General features: G+C 39.7%; 1 protein-coding gene and 1 long non-coding RNA gene across 5 annotated transcripts in view; one reads left to right on the plus strand and one right to left on the minus strand.

The window, feature by feature from the left end:
- LOC139759191 (uncharacterized) overlaps positions 1–14,771 on the plus strand; it is a 62,958-nt gene extending 48,187 nt beyond the window's left edge. Inside the window, exon 4 of the long non-coding RNA XR_011715013.1 lies at positions 14,642–14,771. This is a non-coding gene — a long non-coding RNA (uncharacterized lncRNA). The remainder of the gene's footprint in view (positions 1–14,641) is intronic.
- Positions 1–15,099, minus strand: part of Rip11 (Rab11 interacting protein) — a 60,650-nt gene extending 45,551 nt beyond the window's left edge. Inside the window, exons 1-2 of one of the 4 annotated variants that reach the window (XM_071681242.1) lie at positions 14,727–15,099; positions 7,342–7,380 (exon numbers count right to left, since the gene is read on the minus strand). In XM_071681242.1, coding sequence (XP_071537343.1) covers positions 7,342–7,380; positions 14,727–14,757 — 70 coding nt within the window. In that variant the 5' untranslated portion in view covers positions 14,758–15,099. Of the gene's footprint in view, positions 1–7,341; positions 7,384–14,726 lie in introns of those variants that run through there. The other 3 variants (XM_071681241.1, XM_071681244.1, XM_071681243.1) reach the window with 3 other exon arrangements.
- Between the last annotated feature and the right edge of the window lie 7,156 nt (positions 15,100–22,255).

Consider the following 22,255-nt stretch of genomic DNA (forward strand, 5'->3'; position numbering starts at 1 on the left):
TACCTCTATATTCACCTCACCTCACAGGAATGGGGTATCCATAACAATGAAGCTCGGAACATATAAGTATTTTGGGCACCAGAATTGTTCATGGCGTCAAGACCTCAACTATATGCCATTGTTGGGCTGGACCCCATCAATATCATCCTGTTCAGTACATAAAGAATGCTGTTACACTCACACTTTGCCTACTACAAACACCAAACAATGATTCCAGTAACTACGCCTCTAGCTTAATATTAAAACCCTCGGTATTTCTACAACTGAAATCTCGTTAATCAGAACAACTTTTGAACTATCCATCAGTGACATCCAAATTCTTTTACTGAAACAGTACCCCTCGTCATCCATTCCTTAACGTCCATCGCGATGATGTTCTGAAAGGTATTATTTTGGTTATTTCGTGCGTGTCATGCGACTGAATGCTGCATCCTGTATTTTCATTATGAAGGCCAACCATACGAGGATAGACCATTATGGTACCATCTTTACTGAAACTGCAGAGTTGTGGCATTTTGTCTCATCATTTGTATATCTTTTTCCCATAATATTTCCACGTTTAAAGACCCAGGTCCTCAGACACTTTAGGAGCCTAATTGATTGACTCATTCTTTTTTGGCTATTTAATGCCTGAAAAGGACAAAATATGGCCGGGAAACAAACGGTATTGGACTGGACCGTCCAAACCATTCCTACACAGGATGAATAACACAGTCTTCCCAGATGAAGGTGACCGCACCGCTCTTTATGAATATTCCCCACATACTTTCGTCAAACGCATGGACGCACACGCATGAAAGGCCGGCTCTACAACGGTCGGAGGGAGCATTTAAGGCCATTTAAGAACAATAATTCTTTCGTTAATTGTGTTCTCCCATGCTAGCGCTGCTATGGGCGACCGACCAGTGGCCATCGCCATGCGTCAGCCACACTGGCGCCATGATAGACGATCAAGGCATAACATCTGGACATATGCTGTCATAACCGAACAAGATAAACATCCTCGATCCTCCCACACCGATGCTTCCAGTATTGACCTCAATAGAATGTATTAGCCGACTTCCGTAGCGATGCCTCTGAGGGCTAGTTGCGTTATCAGTTTACAAGTGCAAGGGCGCCTGTGTTTGTGAGCGTATGCACAAGATTAAGACATGAAAGTTGTTCATTTAATGATTCACAGTTGCTCTAACAGCCCTTCCTTGAGTCTTGAAGCCACTTCAAGACAAATGATGGACTCCTTTGGAGTGAAAAGTTCATAGTCGAGACTTTTATTCTCAGTGATAAGCCTCGCCAAAGTGACTTTCCACTCGTGGTGTATCCTCAAAGCAGGCAAAGTTCGGTAACAACCAAGATATGGTATATGTATAGGGTATGAGAGACGCTACATACAAATACAGTAATTACATGTTGTGTGGTTGTTTAGGGGAAAGGATAAGCAGTGACTGTGGTTCTGTTGATTTGTTGTTTGTGTTTTTATGATTACGTGCTTTTGGTCACACCTTCATACTTCCAAACCGGTGGTTCCAAGGACAAACAAGTCATGTTTCCTAAACCGGTGCTTTCATAACGACTCCGGCATACCTTCATGCTTAACCTTTCTTTTTTCATTTCATGGTTGAGGTTGGGTGGGTGGTTGGTTAGACATTCATCATATACTCTCTCTCTCTCTCTCTCTCTCTCTCTCTCTCTCTCTCTCTCTCTCTCTCTCTCTCTCTCTCTCTCAAACTTTACAATCAGAAGAGCATAGTCCGAGACACAGACGAGCTAAACAAAGGAATATTTGGAAGACAATATCCAAAGCTTCCTTCAACCTGAACAAGCCAGATATTACCATGCAACGTATGTAATGATAACGGTGATATGTAACTGTTTCCATTAATAAGAATAAACACCTGAAGTGATTCAGTATAAAGCTGGGTCTATGTAAGTACTGTAGAGGCAGATCAGGTTACTGGAATCAACGGCTTCAAATCTATATGAGGTCCTGGGCCTCATGTTAATCATGTGCAGATCACGCCTCACACGTCTTTGTAGCTGCCATGACCCTGTTTTGCTAATGGAGGCCTTGAAATTCTATAAATTGATGAATTTCATAATTGCCCTATACTTAAAACCACTGCGAGGGTCCAGCGTGTAAGGATGAATTAACGCATTAATTCTGAAAGCCCCTATCACAAGGCCGCTCCTTGTTATTTTTATCATGGTAGGCGGAGGAGGTAACTATACTAAACGATGCCTTTCACCAGGATAATTCTACTTTATGATCCAGGACGATATGGTGGCAGGAGAGGAATCCAACACGCTCACTACTAATGCGCCTCTCATTTATTGGTATTTCGCACTCGAAACATCATTCAACGTTTGACTCCTTGAGCACGACGGTACGGCCCTAGGGTATGATGGCCTGGTATTTGACCCGACCCTGTTCAAAGGTTGTACCGTCTTATTTAAAGGTCGTACCATCGTGTTCAAAGGTACTACCTTCGTGTTCAGTTGTCGTGCCATCTTACTCAAGCGGTCAAGTATTAAGCAAGCCTTTCTTGTTGAGGATGGAGTGACGCAGTAACTGCTGAGTGCTAGTCAAGGATATCTACACGGAAGAGGAAAAAAAAAAGAGCAGTTTTCTAAACAGCATTATTTACAGATCATTCATGTTGACCACATCCAGTGTTACTAGAAGATGAAGAGGTATATGCTATGGAAGTACAGGATAACCGTCAAGATATACATGGTGAAGGTCGCTGATGACGTATCCAGTAGGCGCAGTCACCGTCAGCCAGCGACGAGTTCTGTTGCAGATTCGACATTAATTGCCTGTATAATATCTGTAATGAGTCGAGGGTTGTGGCAGATGAACAGATATATGTCAAGGTCGCTCCAATTACATAGGGATTTCCAACTTCTGTTCAGCTGTGGGCCACCATTAGCGGCAAATACACTTTTAATGTACAATAAGTGTCGTATAACAATAAAGACCATGTTTACAGCAATAAAATTCAACATAGATTTTGTTTACGTTAGCTGAGACGACACAGGCAACTACCAATTTTAACGACAATCCCCTAAGAAGGATGAACAGCTTGGTTGACTGTGGACCGACCGCCACGACCAGGATACGAACCTAAGCGCTTGACCCTGACCGGCCAGTGAATGTGACAAGTTCAGGAATGCTACCCGCTACACCACGTAGGACCATATTAATAGTGTTATGGCAACATTTACATATCAAAAAAAAAAAATCCCTTTGAGTCTCAATTCAAATTATTTTATTGAAGACATGTTGGATAGGGTATCCCTGGGGATAGGGGATTAAGAATACTTCCCACGTATTCCCTGCGTGTCGTAGAAGGCGACTAAAAGGGGAGGGAGCGGGGGGCTGGAAATCCTCCCCTCTCGTTTTTTTTTTTTTTAAATTTCCAAAAGAAGGAACAGAGGGGGCCAGTTGAGGATATTCCAAAAAAGGCCCAGTCCTCTGTTCTTAGCGCTACCTCGCTAACGCGGGAAATGGCGAATAGTTTAAAAAAAAAAAAATGTTGGATAGCCCTTTAATATTAAGATATCAGAATTCTACCATGGAAGGATATCTTAACTCATAGAAACTATATGTTTCTCGCAATGAATCCTTCGTGCATTCGTATTTCTATCCTCAATAGCCTACTTAACCTCGGCACGTCGGTGAACAAAAGCGGCAGGTGTAAGGTAAATCGGTAACCTTTTCCACTTGCCTAAAGAACTGACGGGGGAACCTGAAACCTTTGCAGTGAGCAAGAGGCAATACAAATACGTCACCACAGACAGTCTGGTCACCACACTTACAGAAGCACAAAGACAAGCGAACGGGTTCAGAGGAGAGCAACAAAGGGGTTACCTGAATTAGAGGCGGGAATCGTTGATTTGTCCAAATGGAAGAACGAAGACAAGTAGTGACCTGATCATAATGTTCAAATCTCTAAATTACTTGGATGATGTGAACAGCGAGCTGCTTAAGTAGTAGATTGGAGGATGACTGAAACGAACTAAGTGACGAAATTGAGAATGCTGGCAGCATACAGTTGCTGACAGTATAACCTCGAGAGATAGGGCGCCATGGTTGAAAATTTCCCATCCCATACTGTACGAAAGAGCAATGACATAGATATTCATAGAGACCTAAGTACACTTACAGTGTGTGCTACGTACAAATCTCATGGGCCTGTGTTCGAAACTCGTGTTGGGTAGAGACCTTGCCTTTCAGTGAAGACGACCAGGGAGCAAGTCTGGGTCAATATACCACATGATACCGAAACACCATCAGAGCATTTATTAGACCGAAATTGCACTCGGAAAACTATCACCACGGATGCAGTTTCCCACATATAGTACCATCAATAGTATATAAACTATGATCTACCCTGAAAAACACCACAACACTCATTCTACATTACATCTAAAGTACCATTGCTTTAACGGTATCGTTACAAACATCACCACTACCATAATAGCCAGCCGAATACCACCAAACCGACTAGCCTAGCTTGGTCAACATTTGCGGCGGGAGTTACTCATGGGGCTGGATCATTACCTGTCAAATTAGACGAATTCCATTCGTCATAACTACATCCCATGGCCATCGACTCTCTCCCTTCTGCACTTCTCACATAAGAAGTTAAACCATAGCGAAAACGACCGAGAAAGTGGCGGTAAAGAGTTGCATTACCCAGTTTCATCCACTTGTGTTGGCCAGTACCATGTAAGAAGCACTAGAAAGTCTGTCGGTGCTTTCGTTAAACTTCCAGATATTTAGGTAATAAACAATGTATACCCTGTTCAAGGCTCAGGGCCTACTCGTGGTTGTAAATCTGTTGTAAGCGATCCTTTGTTATATATATATATATATATATATATATATATATATATATATATATATATATATATATATTTTTTTTTTTTTTTTTTTTTTTTATACTTTGTCGCTGTCTCCCGCGTTTGCGAGGTAGCGCAAGGAAACAGACGAAAGAAATGGCCCAACCCCCCCCCCCCATACACATGTACATACACACGTCCACACACGCAAATATACATACCTACACAGCTTTCCATGGTTTACCCCAGACGCTTCACATGCCTTGCTTCAATCCACTGACAGCACGTCAACCCCTGTATACCACATGACTCCAATTCACTCTATTTCTTGCCCTCCTTTCACCCTCCTGCATGTTCAGGCCCCGATCACACAAAATCTTTTTCACTCCATCTTTCCACCTCCAATTTGGTCTCCCTCTTCTCCTCGTTCCCTCCACCTCCGACACATATATCCTCTTGGTCAATCTCTCCTCACTCATTCTCTCCATGTGCCCAAACCATTTCAAAACACCCTCTTCTGCTCTCTCAACCACGCTCTTTTTATTTCCACACATCTCTCTTACCCTTACGTTACTTACTCGATCAAACCACCTCACACCACACATTGTCCTCAAACATCTCATTTCCAGCACATCCATCCTCCTGCGCACATCTCTATCCATAGCCCACGCCTCGCAACCATACAGCATTGTTGGAACCACTATTCCCTCAAACATACCCATTTTTGCTTTCCGAGATAATGTTCTCGACTTCCACACATTTTTCAAGGCTCCCAAAATTTTCGCCCCCTCCCCCACCCTATGATCCACTTCCGCTTCCATGGTTCCATCCGCTGACAGATCCACTCCCAGATATCTAAAACACTTCACTTCCTCCAGTTTTTCTCCATTCAAACTCACCTCCCAGTTGACTTGACCCTCACCCCTACTGTACCTAATAACCTTGCTCTTATTCACATTTACTCTCAACTTTCTTCTTCCACACACTTTACCAAACTCAGTCACCAGCTTCTGCAGTTTCTCACATGAATCAGCCACCAGCGCTGTATCATCAGCGAACAACAATTGACTCACTTCCCAAGCTCTCTCATCCCCAACAGACTTCATACTTGCCCCTCTTTCCAGGACTCTTGCATTTACCTCCCTTACAACCCCATCCATAAACAAATTAAACAACCATGGAGACATCACACACCCCTGCCGCAAACCTACATTCACTGAGAACCAATCACTTTCCTCTCTTCCTACACGTACACATGCCTTACATCCTCGATAAAAACTTTTCACTGCTTCTAACAACTTGCCTCCCACACCATATATTCTTAATACCTTCCACAGAGCATCTCTATCAACTCTATCATATGCCTTCTCCAGATCCATAAATGCTACATACAAATCCATTTGCTTTTCTAAGTATTTCTCACATACATTCTTCAAAGCAAACACCTGATCCACACATCCTCTACCACTTCTGAAACCGCACTGCTCTTCCCCAATCTGATGCTCTGTACATGCCTTCACCCTCTCAATCAATACCCTCCCATATAATTTACCAGGAATACTCAACAAACTTATACCTCTGTAATTTGAGCACTCACTCTTATCCCCTTTGCCTTTGTACAATGGCACTATGCACGCATTCCGCCAATCCTCAGGCACCTCACCATGAGTCATACATACATTAAATAACCTTACCAACCAGTCAACAATACAGTCACCCCCTTTCTTAATAAATTCCACTGCAATACCATCCAAACCTGCTGCCTTGCCGGCTTTCATCTTCCGCAAAGCTTTTACTACCTCTTCTCTGTTTACCAAATCATTTTCCCTAACCCTCTCACTTTGCACACCACCTCGACCAAAACACCCTATATCTGCCACTCTGTCATCAGACACATTCAACAAACATTTTTATACATTTTTCATATGTATATATATGTATGTGTGTGTGTGTGTGTGTGTGTGTATGTGCATATGTGTGTGTGTGTGTGTGTGTGTGTATGTGTATATATATATGTATATTATCCCTGGGGATAGGGGTGAAAGAATACTTCCCACGTATTCCTCGCGTGTCGTAGAAAGCGACTAGAGGGGACGGGAGCGGGGGGCCGGAAATCCTCCCCTCCTTGTATTAACTTTCTAAAATGGGAATATATATATATATATATATATATATATATATATATATACTGCGGCTGTTCTTTGTGTTATATTTGATATTTCCGTCATACTAATGCGTGTGATCCTTCTTGTATGGTGTTAATGGTGGGTTTGAATGTTCCTTGCTTGTATTTTTGTGCTGTACCGTCTAGTATGCCATGTACAAGTGTTACAAAGTTGTGTTTGAGGCAAGGAGTTAAGCTGTGTAGGATCATGTCTCTGACAGATCTTTTGTCAGGCCCGTTCTCCATCACGCAAAATATCTTAACCTGCCAAACAGTTTCAGATTCAAATCAATATTTAGAAACAAATTAACTGATAAATTGAATTAGGTACTCACCATGTTTCCCTTTGTAGAGGAGACTCTTTGCTTTTTGTACTGAAAAGAAAAAAAGGATCTATTAGTTCATGTTTTAACAAATCTCATTTTAAAATTTAAGGTGAATATAATCTGCCAAAATTTTACCTTTCATGGTAATAAGTTTGTTTTATATCAAATTTTCTTTTTACATGATTGGTAACAAAATGTAGTCTCAAACATCCCATTACCTTCTCGATCGTGTTCAATTGGTTTCAATACATGCCCTAGTATCGGTGCTGAAACCCCTTTCACTAAACTAGTCAGATTAATCCACAACCCTTTCGACCGGGAAGACCGGAAAGGCCAGTTTTAAATAAAAAGCGTCTACGTCTCGCCACTTCCCATACTAACGCTTCCACAACCGTTCACGTGGGGCTGTTATCAACTTTAACAAAAATTCCCGTGTATAGATTGCTCTGACTTCGTTTTCCATAGAAACTTCTCTTTTCCCTTTCCACGAGAGAGGGTGTTTTGAACCCAGTTTACAAAGTCAGGCCAGAATAATAGTCAACAACTCTCCTCCCTTGTGCATCTACTAGCGAATTTATATTGCCAGTAGTATATATATATATATATATATATATATATATATATATATATATATATATATATATATATACTGATACTCGTTATATGCTTTGACTAACCGAAATACTAGTTCCTAATCGTAGCTATGAACAAGGAACCTTCTTCGTTTTTCATCTCTTTTAGCGCCAGTAACGCGACTGTCATATGATAAGTAGGTCGCAGCAGCCTATCGAACGTACAACACCTGAACCATTATGAGGAACCTGATTGTACCACATCCTGGGGTCAAGGACATCCTATTGTGCGTTGTGCGGCTGATGTGTTCACACGCTTGGGAAAGGCGTCCCTATGGAGCAGTTCTGCAGACAACAACACGAGTTGTAAAACGAGCACATGGTCCACTTTGAAACCAAGTTGTGACGACAGGTTACTGGGTGTGCATGCTGTCCATTGTGGATGACTTGCTTATGGTGATGGTTGTTCAAAACTAACTGGGTGGTGATGATGGGTCTTTACAACCAACTGGGCGGTTGCGATGGTTGGTTACAACCTACTAGTACTGATGAAGGGTGGTTGCACTTACTAGTATTAATGATCGTTGATTACAACCTACTGGTAACGGTGATGGGTGATTCCAACCTCCTGGTGGGAATTGGTGATTACACCCAGCTGGTTATGAAGATGGTTGATAAGTTATTGGACAGTGATGAAGGAGAGTCAGTGTAATGTGTGATGATGATGACAGGTATTTCCTGAAGGTATCGTGAGATGATGGTTAATACGTAGCTTGGTTGATGATATGTTGTTACTAAGTGGTCTGGGTGGAGATAGTGAATGAGTGTTGTAGTGGGTGGTGACGGGAAGCGATCGGTACATGTACTGGTGGTGCCTTTAAGTTGTTACAGTACTGGTTAGTGATGGTGCAGACTACAAAAATCCACCAAAATAGTTAAACTGGAGGATTAAAGTGAGTGGTTAGCATGGGGATAACAGGTGGCTGATTGGTCACTGTCGGTGGTCGTATGACAATAACAGTATGATTTAGTGGCGGTCATGGAAATTCGGACTAGGCTCGTCTTGCAGGCATTCATCTTTAAGAGAACAAGAGAAAATCTAAGCTGCTGAGGAGGGCATCACAAACGGCTATAGTCTTTTAAAGTACAAATAATTCCACATAAACACATCAGATAAATGCCGTGTGCTGGGCGTGATAAGTACGTCACAGTAGTGTTTATACAGAATGACTGGTAGTATGTGTTCGAGATTCATCGATATACATAGTGGACTTGTGTCTCCGAAAGCAGAAAAATTGGGCTTCATGTTTCTAGTAGTAGTGGTTATGAATCACTTAATGTTTAGCAAACGTTTGTATTGCCTGTTATCTACCGTGCTAGGTGACTAAAATAACTCGCACAGTATAAATCGGTAAATTATATCAGTATACGCGACATTGCACACGTAGTCCTCTCATCACTATAAATGCGGTGACTAGCCCATCTCACACGTGAAACAGTAACAAATGTTAGACACATTGTTTTGGTTCTTTACACTATTTTTGTTTGTTTTTATAGATACCGAAGTGTGACACTTGGTTCTGATGGCCAGTACAGATTTTACTCAACCTACATTCTTTGTCTCATTCACACCAAGACCTAGTGTGATTGTGTCATTTTCCAAGGTCTTAATGCACAAAGGTTTTACTGTGGAACAAAAGTTCAATTATTACTGAAACTAACACACATCATAGTGCACTGGCTTTCATAAATGTATAAAAAGTTATCAAAAATGTAAATATTACATATGAAGTGGGGTACACGAAAAACTAATCATGTTTCTTTTAACTGCTTACAGTGAAAAATGGCAGATTTCTAGGGCTGACTACACACACACACACACACACACACGAGTTTCCATTGTGTCGTGACGTGATTAGCGTCGCTGACCATGAGTCATACATAGGCCAACCCGGATTCGAATCCTGGGTGCGGCATCGGCCCGCAGCTATTCCAGCCGTTCATCTTCTCCTCGGGGCTGGCTGATAACTGAATACTTGGCTTTGACTTGGGGAAGGGGGGGGGGGGGATAATTACCTATTTGAATGCAGTCATTCAGGAGTGTGTTTGAACATTAGATTCAGAATATAAAAGTGTATTCTCTAAGAGAAAAGGGACCGCGTTCACAGTGGGCGCAGAAATCGTCCCACAAATAATCCCAGCTATTCACTCTTTGGATGAAAGGCATACGATTGCACTCATACTTTGTCGATATGATTTAGATTGGAGGAGCGAAAATTGAAAATATTTTTTTCCTATGAGAAATGATGTAAGAGGTATGATAATCGGGGAAAAAAGGAGGTAAATGTGAAACCAGTAATGATTAACAGGATCTATTAAAACCTCATCTAACCTTAAGCAGGGGCCGAGGTCTATCGACATTTTTTATACATTACAAATTATTGTGTAAGAAATTATCATTATTAGCATTATAACTATTTACTTTCGGGGTTTATTCTCTACATGTACACTCCCTGTACGGAGGCTTGTTTATAGTCATACTCCCTGTGAAGAGGGAGAAAACAAACTTGGGAAGTAGTTACTATAAGACAGTGCCCAAAGTCTCTCCACCATAAATAGCCTCCAGAAGCTGATATAGCACAGTATTCAGTATCGAACTCGAAATATATTAAGATACTGTCTCGTCCTCTGCCATATTGGTTGCCTACAGTTATAGAAGGTAAATATACTCAGCGATCACTAAACGCATCTAACAAAATTGAAAATATAACTATAGGTGGCTATAAGTCATGTGAGGTTTTCATTGATTCTGCTGATTTTAAGAGGTATTTCCATGAAATAACCCACGATTTCCCAGATTATCAGAGTCCTCCTTCCAAAAAAAAAAAAAAAAAATGTTACCAGTGTAATGGCACAAATTCTTTCCCTTAGTTTAAATCACTTATAACTGTATGGAATTCTTTGATATGCATTTCTTCCGATTTCAGGGGTTACTTCTTTAATAAGCTACTGGAACTTTGTGATTTATTCAGCATTGTGCCGTTTAGAAGCAATTCGTAAGTTTCGAAAACTATATTTACTCGGCCCAACATCTTTTCTAACGAAAGAATGTGCGACTCACACGTATGGCAATGATTGCAAAACTTTTTTTTTAATTTTTTGTATTCGGAGTTTTACTTTCCTTTTTTAAAGATAATGCATGAACTGCTATGAGTAAAATCACTTCACAGCTTTGACTATTGCATAATGTCACCCCAAGAATAATGCGATGTACACATCTAAGATGAATTAGTATTTACTCTCTTCAGTATATTCTTATCAGTTGATCAATACTATTTTTTCTCTTGGGAAATTCAAATGGTCATAGGCAGCAGAAGGGATTGAAATACAACTCACCTAAACCCTCTGTGATTCAAATATTTAGCATCTTAGTCTAACCATAAAACTAAGTTCTTTTAGTTTATCATAATAGTCAGAATCATTATTTGAAACTATTTTCACCTAAATCAGATATGAACTCCATGCCTTGTTTTTCCCATAATAGTAATCCTTTAGCTAAATCCAAATATCACATTTTATAAAAACAAGCTGTATTAAGTTTTAAACATAAATTTGAGTAACCATACTTCATAAGTTACAGTTTATATACTTTAGAGAAACATATTTCATACATTCTATTCACCCCTTTTCAGTGCAAAATATTATGTTCAAATGCCTTTTCCCCTGCTATCTGCAACATTTGGGCTTACCCAATGTTTTTCCTGCAGTTTTCACAAATTATTTTACTGCCACATTTTGTCAAGATACAAAGATATTTGGAAGATTTTTGGGAATATTGTGCATGTATATCAAATATGTGTTTTCAGAATACGTAAGTCAAAGTTAGCATAAGTAAAAAAAAATACAAAAAAAGGACTTTAATTATTCAGCAAATACTTTGTAATTTTGAGGCATCAAAAAAAATTACTGGGCATGATAGAAACTATCTTTACACAAACTGAAAGTAGGGTGTCAGTGGTAAATGTATCAAGTAAATCTTTATAATTTGTAGACTTTCTTGAAAAAAATGTAGAATACCAGTGCTACAGCCTTTCACCAAATGGAGTTTTTCGAATATTCATAACTTCATAAAATTTTGGTCTTTTGAAGTAAAATTCTGTATGCTGTTGGGAAAGCTGAAATACCAGCAGAACCTTGGAAAGGCAGAAAATCATGTACTAAAATCTGTGGTGAATGGAAACAAGTACATAGTGAATGCTTGCCTGGAAGAGTACTCTCTACTGACATCTCTCTCTTACAGTATTTTTCTGTACATGATCAACGGCCTCACACCATCAGGCTTTTTCACTTAGAATCCAAGACATCTGGTACTCTTATTGTATACTATCAAAATATCTGTCTTTGTCTTCACAGACAGTGACTTTGAGAGACTGTAGCAATATGCATATATATGATGCTGTAAGGAGGGATATGTTGTACAGATGGCAGCGTTGCAGCATGAATGTTACTTCATTTGAAAAGCTCACCATACATGTAACAGTTTACTTTACTGATGTTCTATATATGTAATTTTCTTCAGAGCAATGCTCTTTTGAATGGTGATCAGAAATATCAGAATTTTTTCAAATCTATTGAAAAGCATCAGAGTGGGGGCACACTGAATATGTAGAGCAGTTGCAGTCAATGGGGCTAATCCCTACAACTTTGCCCTATAAAATCCTCATTCCAGTTCCAGGTTAAATTCATGGACATTTTCAGTATTCTCTGTATTAGTTAAGGTCTTTATAACACCAAAAGTTGACAGGACTCCTGAAGAGTAAGGTGACTAGAATTACAAAAAATTCAACCTGTACTACTGCAAGCCAAAAATACAACTACAAAAATTGGAACTGAATTTTACCATAAACTATTTCAAATATGTATAGCAGGTGAAACAGACACACCATATGGAAAATTGTTTTGAACTAGGGCCAAGAAAATCTCTAACTTACATAGAATCCATTGCTGTGCCTCAACATCTGGAGTTGCCTTTCATTTAAATCAGGCAATATGTGGAGCAAATAATGGGAAAATCAGGTCAACATTTTTAACAGGTTATCCTGCGATAAATTTATAATTCTTTTGGAAATGGTAACATTGAGTTATGGCTTATCATTCAAATAATGTTTGTTAATGTAGCAATGTTTTTTTTGGAAATCATTCTTAATTTCAATCTTATAGAAATCATATATCAAAGTAAATTAAAGTAATAATTAAACCTGTCATTCACACCCTCTGATTACCAACTCCTTACCAAATAAAAATGCAAGCTCTAACAAAGGTAATCATTCTAGGTTGTACCTACCGATTGCTCCATAATTATATCTTGGACCAGGTTCTAATGAACCTTTTTTGGTGTGATAAAGGCAGCAATTTGTTAAAATCAATAACATACTGTTAATATACATACTGTAATATACTGTACAAAATGGGACAGGAAGGTAAAGGTAAACCACAAACCAGAGATAATTGTTTAATTGTTTTATGTTACTAAGAAACAGTTAAAAATTATCTATGCAATAGATATATACATAAAAAAATAATATTTTGTAACCGGCCAAAAATATTTATTGACATGTTGCCACTGATTGTGCCCATATTTATTTGCATGATTAGAGCAGTATGCACCTCTTGATCATATAATTTTGACAAAAAATGGAAATTAAGAGTTAGTATTTCTTCTTATGCAACTAACACTTTAAAGAAGCAGTTACAGAGTAACATACCAGCCAAAAGTACCCATCTGAAATAATTTATCAGTATGCCTATGCAGCCCAAATTCACAAGATATAATCTACAGACAAGGGTGATATTTTATCAGGTATCAGGCTACTATGAGGAAATGAACTAGGGAACAGAGTATGACCATATTCCTTCAAGATTAATCAAAATAGGGTACTGTGTATTGGAAACAAAAATACATGGAAGATCCATGCTGCAAATATTCATAAAGTACAAAAACCAAAGAAAAAGTTTTCAACTGTAATTTCCGCCAAATGAGAAAGATTTAACTAAAATATAATCTTGAAATGCATGTACTTTAAATAATACATAAATCTTACTAGACAACTGATTCCCTGCAGGTTTCTCTAACTTCAGTTATAATGCACGTGACTCGAGTTCTTCATTCTGAATTTGTAGCCATAAAAGAAGAGTCAAAATCATTATCCTACATCAGTTACAAAAATGCATAACGCTAGAAACGGTACATCTAAATGCCCATCGAACTAAGAGCAGTAGCAATGCTAAACAAGTTGTCATATCTAACAGAACACTTGAAATATTGCCTTCCTCCAGGTGAATTCTAAATTTGATGTTAGAATATTATAAGTATATTAATTAGAAATGTCATAAGTTTGCTAAGAATGGTTAACACACCGCTTTCCAGCACCCTTAACAGGATATGGCAACTACGATACCTGTTGCCTATTTGAGTTAACAATTATTCCAATATCACTCAATTATCTCTTAAGGAGAAGTCTACCATTGCTGATGAGGACTGGAGTAAAGGAAGACCCATTTGACAGGGGTTCAAATCGTGGTCTACTTTACACAAGATATTACCACTTACATTTGATATTTTATGAAGAAAATTTCTTATGTTTCTGATTTCCATGCCTATGATAAACACTCACAGTATGTCTGCTGACGACAAGGATTGGCAAAAGACAGTTACTCCAACTTTTTGTCGTACTCAGGTGACTAACGGTGATGAGAAACACCTGAAAATCCGTCCTAGAAAGTCATTGACAGCTGGAATCTACCTGGCCATCGCTCTCTTACCTGTCACTTGAACATGAGTAGGTTGCCACATCTTCAAGGGAATAACACTCTAAAAAAACACTCAGGTGGGTAAAGTTTCCATCCACCAAGCTATTGAGATCACAGGGTATAAGGCTAATGTATACTAGTCTTTAGGTTCCACGGTCGACTACTGCACGACGATACCTTCACCCACCACCATCACCTCACCCTTGCAATTGCCACATCACGTCAGTATCTCCTCAAGTTTCTCTTTTTCCTGCCCTTCTTCAGCTGATCTCTACTTGTAAATATATCTACAAGATTTCGATATGTTACTAGGCAGGCATTCTGTTTTCAGATATCGTGTATTCAAAACCACTTGAAGGATTAATTCGGAAATAAATATTAGCTGGTATTTGTGAGCTACCTATTAAAGTGTTAAATGGCAAACTTTTATTTTCATCCCTGAATATAATGGAAAACAAGGGATTTGATAAACTATGATACGGATTACGATATGTAATATCTCGAGGAATATTTTTTGCGCACATGATGTGTAGGAAGCTGATACTACTTGACTGATAATTCAGTTATCCGTTAATATTGACAAGTTGCCTCTGATTTATTTTTAGTTCTATAGATGCAATCCGTAACATCCATTTGAGAAGTCAGAAACTTTACTGATGATTCATATTTCATCATCTTATTTACTCTAGCGAAGAAAAACCAGTTTACTGCTACATTGTAATATATTCTTGTGTATATCAGAGGCGGAAGCGACCTGTGAGAGAATGCGGGTTCATACCTATCAGCCCATGTACGTCAGCAGTTAGCCAGCATGATTCATCCTCAGTGGAAGGTGGCATTTTCTTCTCTCTTTACAGTATCTATTTGTTTTCAAAAGTACCTATTTTTCACGCTGTGAACAATTATAATTTCCGCTCGTAGACTTTTATACCGGGTCTCTCTCTATCCCATCAAATGTGTTGGATGTTGGAAACATCCTTTTTCGTGTTACCTATTCGTAGTGCTTTGTCAACACATCCTGTTAGGAATTTTGCTACTGTTAACGATATTCTTTAGTGTAAACTCCAAGATAACATTACAAGGTGATTGCACACAAATACCATATATATATATATATATATATATATATATATATATATATATATATATATATATATATATATATATTTTTTTTCTTTCTTTTAAACTATTCGCCATTTCCCGCGTTAGCGAGGTAGCGTTAAGAACAGAGGACTGGGCCTTTTTTGGAATATCCTCACCTGGCCCCCTCTGTTCCTTCTTTTGGAAAAAAATATATATATATATATATATATATATATATATATATATATATATATTATATATATATTATTTTTTTCTTTTTTTTATACTTTGTCGCTGTCTCCCGCGTTTGCGAGGTAGCGCAAGGAAACAGACGAAAGAAATGGCCCCCCCCCCCCCATACACATGTATATACATACGTCCACACACGCAAATATACATACCTACACAGCTTTCCATGGTTTACCCCAGACGCTTCACATGCCCTGCTTCAATCCACTGACAGCCCGTCAACCCCGGTATACCACATCGCTCCAATTCACTCTATTCCTTGCCCTCCTTTCACCCTCCTGCATGTTCAGGCCCCGATCACACAAAATCTTTTTCACTCCATCTTTCCACCTCCAATTTGGTCTCCCTCTTCTCCTTGTTCCCTCCACCTCCGACACATATATCCTCTTGGTCAATCTTTCCTCACTCATCCTCTCCATGTGCCCAAACCACTTCAAAACACCCTCTTCTGCTCTCTCAACCACGCTCTTTTTATTTCCACACACACACACACACACACACACACACACACATATATATATATATATATATATATATATATATATATATATATATATATATATATATATTATTCTTATGAGTCCGTGGATTCATAGGAATATACTTGAGCACGCGCAAAATTGTGATCCTTTCCAATATATATATATATATATATATATATATATATATATATATATATATATATATATATATATATACGTGTTTACGATACTTACGAAGAGATTTTGCCAAAAGACATGGCTATCTCGTATCTCGAAGACATTTGAGTTACTCAGATGAAAAGCGTTATCTGTAAGATGGAGAGACCGTAACTTTGTGAACAACTTCAGCAACCCACTTGCGCATGCGGCAGAAAGAAAAGACAGCTACTTGGGTCAAAGAAGTGAAACTTGACAGGCACTGAAATGTTTGTTCACAGTGCAGGTGTCACAAACCCTTCCAAATACCCAGGTGGGTAGTATAAAAAGGGAGGTAATACCTATCGTCGAGTATATACGACGAGAGGGAGAGAGGTGTGTAATTATTTTTGTATACGGAGAGGGAGTTTTACACTGATGGTGCCACATATCGCAGCTCTTGTTACGGGGAGATAGTTTTACACTCCTGTTGCTCCTGTCTGGGTTTCGATGACCAAGGCTTTACATAGCATGTTCCATTCGCTCACTGTTTTCAGACATCTATTCCCTCCCTTCTTTCACTCAGCCTCCTGTTGTGGCTTTCAGTTGTTTGTGCCTCTCCTGGTCCATGTCAACATCAGATTCATTGAGGAGCTGAAAGGTTGCAAGCACATCCAGCCCCATCGCAAGCGTGGGGAAACCAAAGCAAAATCCTCTGGGACCCGGACTTTTCGGAGGAGGGTAAGGGGAAAAGGGGAGACGAAATTCAAAAATAGTGATAACGGAAAATATAAGAAATTAACTTGAACCTTTTAGAAATTATCATGTTACCGTCATTCTTGTCTGTGGGCCAGTTAGATCCATCTCCCTGGAGAACGGGAGGGGATGGGAGGAGGCAACGCATACCCCCTCCCAAAGACCCGCGTCAGGTCTTGCGTCTCTGGCCAAGTGTTCAAGTTCATGACTATCATTTTTTCCCCATTTGTATATTAATATTATTATTATTATTATTATTATTATTATTATTATTATTATTATTATCATCATCATCATCATTATTATTGCTATATGTAGCCAAAGGTGAAAATAGAGAAAATTCGTAACAGTACACAGTGAGCTTGTGTAGGAGAGGGTGGTTAACAGTTTTAACTTAATTATGAGGCTGAAAGTGAACACGAATGTTCACAATGATCGGGATGCAGCCGGTCTTACAGTAGCCTGTACGTGAGTTCAAAAGTGTTCGATGATGTGGAGACGAACTGCATCTCAGTGGCGAAAGATCTCTAGCAGTGGGTGTGTGTGTGTGTGTGTGTGTGTGTGTGTGTGCTGTGACGCTGGTGAACCAATATCTTATCAGGCGGTTAGGGTGATAGAAGGGACTGATAATAGATGATAAGATTAGATACGTGAGTATTGCTGTGACCATAAGAAGCCTACTTAAGTGATATGATATATTTGGGTATTTGGATGGAGGACTAAACTGTTTCAGGCCTATTAGTATAACTAGCACGGTATATAGTAAAACATTAATGATTTAGAAAGGAGTTTGCTGAACCTCTTGAAGGTCCTTGATACCGCCAGACTTTTCATTTGTCACGAAATTTATGATCGCATCAAGGTATTTACTATAACTACACCTTTATGTGAAGTTAGTAGCAAATATTTATTGCTCCTAGACTTTGGTTTCAGCATTTATACCATGATGTGGTTGATGTTTGCTAGCTCGTTTTCTCTTTCAATCGGGAAAAGCAATTAGGTATTGAAAATTAAGTTAATCAGTGTATTCATGATATATCTTCTCAACACTTTTCCTAGCGTTACCTTGCGCGCGCGCGGTGGGAGGGGGGTGCCATTTCATGTGTGGCGGGATGGCGATGGGAATGGATGAAGGCAGCAAGTATGAATACGTACATGTGTATAGATGTATATTTCTGTGTATGTATATGTAAGTATACGTTGAAATGTATAGGAATGTATATGTGCGTGTGGGGGCGTTTATGTATAACGTGTATGTGGGTGGGTTGGCCCACTCTTTCGTCTGTCTCCTTGCGCTACCTCGCTAACGCGGGAGACAACGACAAAGTATTATATATATATATATATATATATATATATATATATATATATATATATATATATATATATATATATATATATATATATTATCCCTGGGGATAGGGGAGAAAGAATACTTCCCACGTATTCCCTGCGTGTCGTAGAAGGCGACTAAAAGGGAAGGGAGCGGGTGGCTGGAAATCCTCCCCTCTCGTTTTTCTTTTTTTTTTTTCCAAAAGAAGGAAGAGAGAAGGGGGTCAGGTGAGGATATTCCCTCAAAGGCCCAGTCCTCTGTTCTTAACGCTACCTCGCTATCGCGGGAAATGGCGAATAGTATGAAAAAAAAAATATATATATATATATATATATATATATATATATATATATATATATATATATATATATATAATTAGGACAGAACATAACTTTGACATATCAATACATTTCCAGTTGTCAGTTCCCAATCTTTAGACCAGCTTTTAATGTATAATTTGAAATTCTCGATAAAACTTTATCAAGAGAGGCAAGACATTGTTATTCCTTCGTGCTTATCTCTGTTATCAATACTCAAATGTTCATATATTGGAACAGTGATACCTGATCCTCTGACTGGCTGACAAACCGCTGCTTCATGTATATTAAACTGTTTAACATTGGAAGTGAAACATCATGCTTTCTGCGAATTCTTTTAAGATTGTGTGATCATCATTGGGTTTGTTTATATGTTTATACGACGGCAGTCGTTAGCAGTGCTGCTGTCATATCATACCTTAAAAGAAGGTTAAGTCGGTTACCACAGGTATACGGACAAAACAATATTATGTGGTGAGAAGTTATAATAAGTAGTCGGGTCATAAAAAGGGGGTATAGAGTAATATGTAGAAACAGTGGTGGGGGCAAAAGTATACTTTATTAGCAATGAAAGATTTTCAGATTGAGAGGAGACTATTTGTAAAGGTCTGTACGAGAGCGCGAGTTCATGCGGTGTGGTGTCGAATTTCGACCGCGAGGATGGTAGATCTCAGGTGGCAGGAGAAGTTGGGGGAAAAATACCAAAAGTTTGATCAAAAATTAATTTATAAAGTACGTTAATTTGGTATAATAGTGCCAAAAGATTATATAAACTTCAGGTATGTTAGTACATATTTCGCCTGACATTTCCCGTAAACACAACCCTCAGTGTTAGTTTTTCTTATGGTGGAAAGTATAGGCTCTTCCCCAGAGTCACTTTCCTACAGGCTTACCCCGACAGTCCCTTCCAACAGTCCTTTTCCCTACAGGCCCTCCCGCACAGTCCCTCCCATACGGTCCCTACCCTACCGGCCTCCCAACAGTCCCTTGCACACTGCTCCTCCTCTACACTCCCTACCCTGCGGTCCCTCTCCTGCAGGCCTTCCCTACAGTCTCATCACTACAGGCTCGCCCCCTGTAAGTCCCTCCCCGACAGCTCCTTCCTGGAGGGTTCCCTCTACAGACTTCCTTATAACTTCTTCCCTACAGTCCTTCCTTTACAGTCCCTTTCTTACACCCATTACCCCACAGTCCCTCCTGTATTAGTCCCTTCCCTACAGACCATCCCCCACGTGTCCTCTTACAGGCCATTCCATACAGGACCTACCTCACGGGCCATCCCCGACATTCCCTCCCCTGCAGACCTCCCCAGAGGCCCTTCCTTACATGTATTTTCCAACATTCTCCCCTAAAGTCATTCCCTTGTGTGCCCTCCCCAACAAACCCTTCCCTACAGCCTCTTTCCACAGTGTGCATCAGTTCTGGCATTTCGATGCCGTAGATTTGATAACTTGTCTTGGTGAAGCGAGTTTAGTGTTGGTGAAATTAGCGAAATGACTTTTGACCTGACCTTGTGTCTTGATGCTGTAGGGTCGTACTGTCGCGTCGTGTTCATGGATCTTAATGTCTCATGCTCGAAGGGTCATACCATCTAGTTCGCCATGATTATGGGTCATACCGTCATGTGTAAAGGGTCGTGTCGACCAGTTCGCTGCGATTATGGGTCGTACCGTCGTGCTAGGAGTCGTATAATCGAGTTCGCCATGGTTTTGGGCCTTACCATCATACTTAGTGGGTTAATGAGTCTACATTGGATAATTTCAGCGTGTTTATGATATCCTCAGAGATGATGCCTCTGTGTTCCTGGCATGGACGATAACTGTCTTACAGGGATGATGTGGATGATACCAGATACACTGGTTAGTGGGTGAGTTGTTTTTGTGGATATCGTTGTGGATGTTGCTAAGATGAAAAATGTTCGAAAGGATGAGTCCAATATGGATGATGCTGTAATGGCTGATGGCAGCGTCAATTGCGGTAATGTGATATATGGATGACAATTGTGTTATGTTTTCAGTGTAGGTGTAGATGGTAATATTGTGAGCATTTATTATGATAAAAAAAAACGTATGATTCTATTATTAGCACTGATCTGGGTGAATACGTTATGGATGATTTTAGAACGGATGATACCACGGGAATACTAGGCTGTGTACGGTATAACGGGGCTTGTTGTGTTGGTCAAGGCGGAGGGCTAAGCCCGGGTTAGGTTAAAGTGGAGATTGCACCATGAATGAACGCGTAATCAAGGCGATGAGGACCCTAGCTTGCCTCGCAACAGGACTTGTCGTCAACCAGAGGGAGGGAGGAGGTCGTGAGCAGTTGTCGTTTCTCCCTGGTAACTCAAGCAACATTCGTTTTCGTCCTCCTGAGGTTTTAAACAAGAACTCGTTCGTTTCGAAGTGCAAAACAAGGATTGTCTGTTGTTCCCGTTGTTACATGGATTGTCTGTTGTTCCCGTTGTTACATGGATTGTCTGTTGTTCCCGTTGTTACATGGATTGTCTGTTGTTCCCATTGTTACATGGATTGTCTGTTGTTCCCATTGTTACATGGATTGTCTGTTGTTCCCATTGTTACATGGATTGTCTGTTGTTCCCATTGTTACATGGATTGTCTGTTGTTCCCATTGTTACGTGGATTGTCTGTTGTTCCCATTGTTACATGGATTGTCTGTTGTCCCCATTGTTACATGGATTGTCTGTTGTTCCCATTGTTACATGGATTGTCTGTTGTTCCCATTGTTACATGGATTGTCTGTTGTCCCTCATGGTTACATGGATTATCTGTTGTCCCCACTGCTACATCGTTACATGACCTCGTTGTTACTTGGTTGGACTGTCTTTGTAGCCCATTGTTACTTAGACTTGTCTGATGACCCCCACTGTTTCAGGGAAGGTTCTTTATTTCCCTTTTGTTACATAGCGGCTCTTTATTTCCCAATTGTTATATGGATTGTTTTACGTCCCCATTTTTCAATGGACACTGTTGATCCTTTTAGTGCATAAACTGTCCCATTGCTCCCACATTTCTACAGACTCCTTGGTAAAAACAACTGTTCGTTTTCCTCATTGTCTTTTTTTGCCAGCAGATACTGTTTATACGGCCTGTTGTTAATTATAGTATTATCATAGCTCTGTAATACAGAGCCCAAGGTCCCTGAGGAAGCACAAATTGCGAGTTTCTC

The sequence above is a fragment of the Panulirus ornatus genome, chromosome 32 (genome assembly GCF_036320965.1).
Source record: "Panulirus ornatus isolate Po-2019 chromosome 32, ASM3632096v1, whole genome shotgun sequence".
NCBI lineage: Eukaryota > Metazoa > Arthropoda > Malacostraca > Decapoda > Palinuridae > Panulirus > Panulirus ornatus.